The sequence below is a fragment of the Mastomys coucha genome, chromosome X (genome assembly GCF_008632895.1).
Source record: "Mastomys coucha isolate ucsf_1 chromosome X, UCSF_Mcou_1, whole genome shotgun sequence".
In the NCBI taxonomy this organism is placed as follows: domain Eukaryota; kingdom Metazoa; phylum Chordata; class Mammalia; order Rodentia; family Muridae; genus Mastomys; species Mastomys coucha.
The window spans coordinates 75,976,705-75,981,033 of NC_045030.1; the positions used below are offsets into that span (position 1 = coordinate 75,976,705).

General features: G+C 39.1%; 1 protein-coding gene across 1 annotated transcript in view; it reads left to right on the forward strand.

Moving 5' to 3' along the window:
* Tktl1 (transketolase like 1) overlaps window positions 1-4,329 on the forward strand; it is a 28,001-nt gene that overhangs the window by 22,133 nt on the left and 1,539 nt on the right. Inside the window, 3 exon segments of the mRNA XM_031348767.1 lie at window positions 1,892-1,974; window positions 2,898-2,994; window positions 3,159-3,278. Of these exon segments, the coding sequence (XP_031204627.1) occupies window positions 1,892-1,974; window positions 2,898-2,994; window positions 3,159-3,278 (300 nt within the window).

Below are 4,329 nucleotides of genomic sequence, written 5' to 3' on the forward strand. Positions count from 1 at the left end.
ATGTAATGGGCCAGCAAATATCTTCAACAAAATTATAGAAGAAAACTTCCCTAACTTAAAGAAAGAGAGGCCCATGAACGTACAAGAAGCCTACAGAACACCAAACAGACTGGACCAGAAAAGAAATACCTCCCATCACATAATAGTCAAAACACCAAATGCACTAAACAAAGAAAGAATTTTAAAAGCAGTAAGGGAAAAAGGTCAAGTAACATATAAAGGCAGACCTATCAGAATTACACCAGACTTTTCACCAGAGACTATGAAAGCTAGAAGATCCTGGGCAGATGTCATACAGACCCTACAAGAACACAAATGCCAGCCTAGGCTACTATACCCAGCAAAACTCTCAATTACCATAGATGGAGAAAACAAGATATTCCATGACAAAACAAAATTTACACAATATCTCTCCACAAATCTAGCCCTACAAAGTATAATAGATGGAAAACATCAATATAAGGAGCAAAACTAAACCCTAGAAGAAGCAAGAAAGTAATCTTTCAACAAACCCACACAAACCTAATTCTACCTCTTACAACAAAAACAACAGGAAGTGACAATTACCTTTTAATATGAAAATTAATATTACCAACCTATCCTAATTGATTGAAATCCAAAAATATGAGGAATTAGAAATTTATTGATTGTCATCCAATGGTCTCTCTAATTTGATAATTGGAGAAATAGGTCCAATATTGTACAATCTATATACACTTTCAGCTTGTTCGTTCGTGACAGTGTCTTGCTGTGTACAACATAAGGATCATAAGGAACAGTGGCCTCTGTATCAGCTCATGCCTCCAGATTCCAGCCTGTGAGTTGTTGTTCTGACTTTCTCCAATGATGGGCCATGATCTAAACCTATAAGCCAAATAAACACTTTCATCCCCAACTTGCTTTTTCTTGTGATGTTTCATAAATAGAAACCCTGGCTAAGATAAATGTGTAACCTATTCACTGGTAGTTGAGCCTCTCCCTCACTCCAGAGTATGCATTTTGTTGTTAGTATGAAGAGCTGTTCACTCAGCTGGGCAATGGTGATGCACAGCTTTGATCCTAACAGTTGGGAGACAAGGGCAGATGAATCTCTATGAGTTCAAGGCCAGCCTGGTTTACAAAGCAAATCCCAGGACAGAAACCTCGCCTTGAAGGAAAAAAAAAAAAAAAGGAAAGAACAAAGAAAAAGAACTGTTCATTCCTCTTTTCTAGTGTTAGATGGCTTATTACTTGGAAATTTATGGTTTGGCTTAATTTTCTTTTTTTTTAATCTTGAGATGATAATATAATTATAACATTCTTCCAGTCTCTTAACTCTCTAAGTCTTCCCATATATATCCCTCCTACTTGCTTTCAAATTCATGGCTTCTTTTTTCATTAATTGGTGCGTATGTGCGTTTGTGTGTGTGTGGTTATTTGTAAATATAACTTGCTCATGATGTTACTTGTATGTTTATGGTGTGCTCTTCCTGGAGAAGATTTATTTCTCCCACTCTCAGCATTTCTTTGTTACCTATAGTACTTTATATAGGCTTGAGACATCCTCCTGGGCTTCCCCACCCACATCCATGTTAGCTTGTCTATTATCATTGTCCATGTTCAACTTATGTTTAGGTAGACATGTTGGTAAGGCTTTATGTGTGTACCTTCTAACATTCCTAGGAGACACAGTCTCACGACACACTCCATGTTCCTCTGCTTCTTAGTCTTTACACCCCCTCTTCCTCAGTGTTCCCTGAACTTTACATTTGAGAGTGTTTTATAGATGTATCCATTGGGCTTGGGCTCCACAGCCCTGCATTTTGATTGGCTGTGGTTTTCTGTAATGATCTCCATCTGTTGCAGTTTGACTTTCTTAACTGTAGTTTCTGATTTGCACTCATGCCACAAGAAATGTGCTTTATTTGTACCAGCCAAGCAGAAACTGCAGTTATTTACACCACTCAAGAAACCTTTCATATTGGATAGGCCAAGGTAAGGGCATAAGTTTTCCTATATTGTTCAGTATCCATTATATAAAGAGATCCATTCTAACCCTTACATGATATGTTTTGGTCGCTTTTTCTGTACTAAGTCTGTTGGGATCTTTACCTGCTGGATCTCTACTTCTTTCCAAATGAAGTCTCAATTTTGTATTTTGTTTTGAGACAGTATCTCATTATGTATCCCAGACTGGCCTTAAACTTGTAAACCTTGTACCTTACCCTCTCATGTGCAAGGGACTATAGACATGTGGCAGCACACCCAGCTTTGTTGAATCATTTTATAGGAGAAGGGTTTGTTTGGTTTTTATGGTGCTAGAGATTGAGACTAAGCAAATACTCTATCTCTGGGTACATTGCCAGCCAATTTTTCCCCCATTTGTATTTACTAACTGTATGTGTTTGTGTGTGGCAGATGCATCACTGCATTCAGGTGTCCCAGGCTTTCTTCAACATCTCTGCTTGGCTGTGAGAGCCCCAGGGTGACAATAGTATTCAGATAATAGTATTTCTTTTTGCATTGAAATTCATCCAATCTGAATTGGCATGCAAGTGTGGAGGTCACAGGACAATCCTGGGCTGTGATTGATTCTCCCTCCCCACCTTGTGGGTCTAATGAATATAACCAGGTCATCAGGCATGATGCCAGCACCTTTACCTGCTGAGCTATCTAGGCTATGCAATTGTCAGTCCTTTCTTAAAGTTTTATTTTACAATAAGGTCTCACAATATTGCTCATGTTGTCCTTAAGCTTGAAATCTTTTTGCCTGTGTTTCCTGAGTGACTTGGAATACTGCACCTGGCTTTTAGGTGAATTAATTTACTAATAAATTTGTTGGCATTAGATCAGATGCAAAATACCTTTGAGAAGACTTTCCATAGTAACCATATTTTGTTTCCTTGGTGCTATACCAGGTTGTCTGCCATAGTGACAATGAGAAGGTCATAGTTATTGGAGCAGGAGTCACTCTGCATGAAGCCCTAGTGGCTGCTGATGAGCTCTCTAAAGAAGGTCAGTTGGTTGTGTAAACATTGAAGTTATAAGCCAGGAACAAGTAGAATGTCACCTATGTGACATACTCAGACTGATTCTGCCTCTGGAGTTAAAGGTATGTGCTGCCACCAACACCCAGCTGTCTCTGTTTCTTAAACTAAGCTAATATTATTTTACTCCAGATATCTCTATCTGTGTCATTGACTTGTTTACCATTAAACCTCTAGACATTGCCACTATCATTTCCAGTGCAAAAGCCACGGGTGGCCAAATTATCACCATGGAGGATCACTATCCAGAAGGTGGGTTCAGTACTTTAGATATGCTTTTGCAAATTTGTTTTGATAGAAAGTGTTTTTGTTTTGTTTGACTGTAAATATACCATGTTCTCTAAACAGCGTACCACTAGTTCAGTATACTTTTGTTATGATTCTTACAAATGTATCCATGTAGGGGCCTCTCAGCCACCTAGAGTGGTTTCTTGAGCATGGATGTACTTTCTGCATCCCTATCATATAGCCCAGTCAACTAGGGTGGGTCGGTGGCAGCACTGAGGTGGCTAATTGAGCAATAGACAGGGAAATAGTCACAATGCTTCTACAACTTCTTTTGAGTTTTGAATTATTAATAGTTTACTCCCATGCCCCTTAAAAAACTATCTCATCCTGGGCAGTGGTTGCACACACCTTTAATATAGCACTCGGACAGAAACAGGATAGATCTTTGAGTTTGAAATAAGCTGGGTCTACGTAGCATGTTCCAGATCTGCTGGGATACATAGACCTGTCTCAAAAACAACTAGATCCTTGCAAACAAAATGGCAAGTGGCAAAAAAATAAAGAGTATTTCAGGGAGGAAAGGCTTGGGCTATGTTTGGGTGTAGAAAAATAGGTAGGAGAGACAACATTCTGTTTTTATTACACAAGGCCCTAAGACCACATCTCATTGTAAAATAATATAGCCTTGAAAATCTACCCTAGTCAAGTCCTTCCATCATCTGAAATGTAAGCTGGGACTGAATTTCAAAAGTATACTCGATGTCACATTTCTTATTATTCTCATTAAGTGGACATATTGGGAATTTGGAGAGGCATGAACACATTGCTTCTGGAGTTGTGCAACAATGTGTGGCAGAGATTAAGCCTAGACTAGGTATCATTAGTGCCTGATCATTTTACTTCCACCACTACTGCACTGATTTGGGTATACTGCTCTGTAAATGGAAAATCATAAAGATTGAAAAAGTGGCCTGCAGTGATGGTTCAGTAGTTAAGAGTACTTGCTTCTGCCAGGCAGTGGTGGCGCATGCCTTTAATCCCAGCACTTGGGAGGCAGAGGCAAGTGGATTTCTGA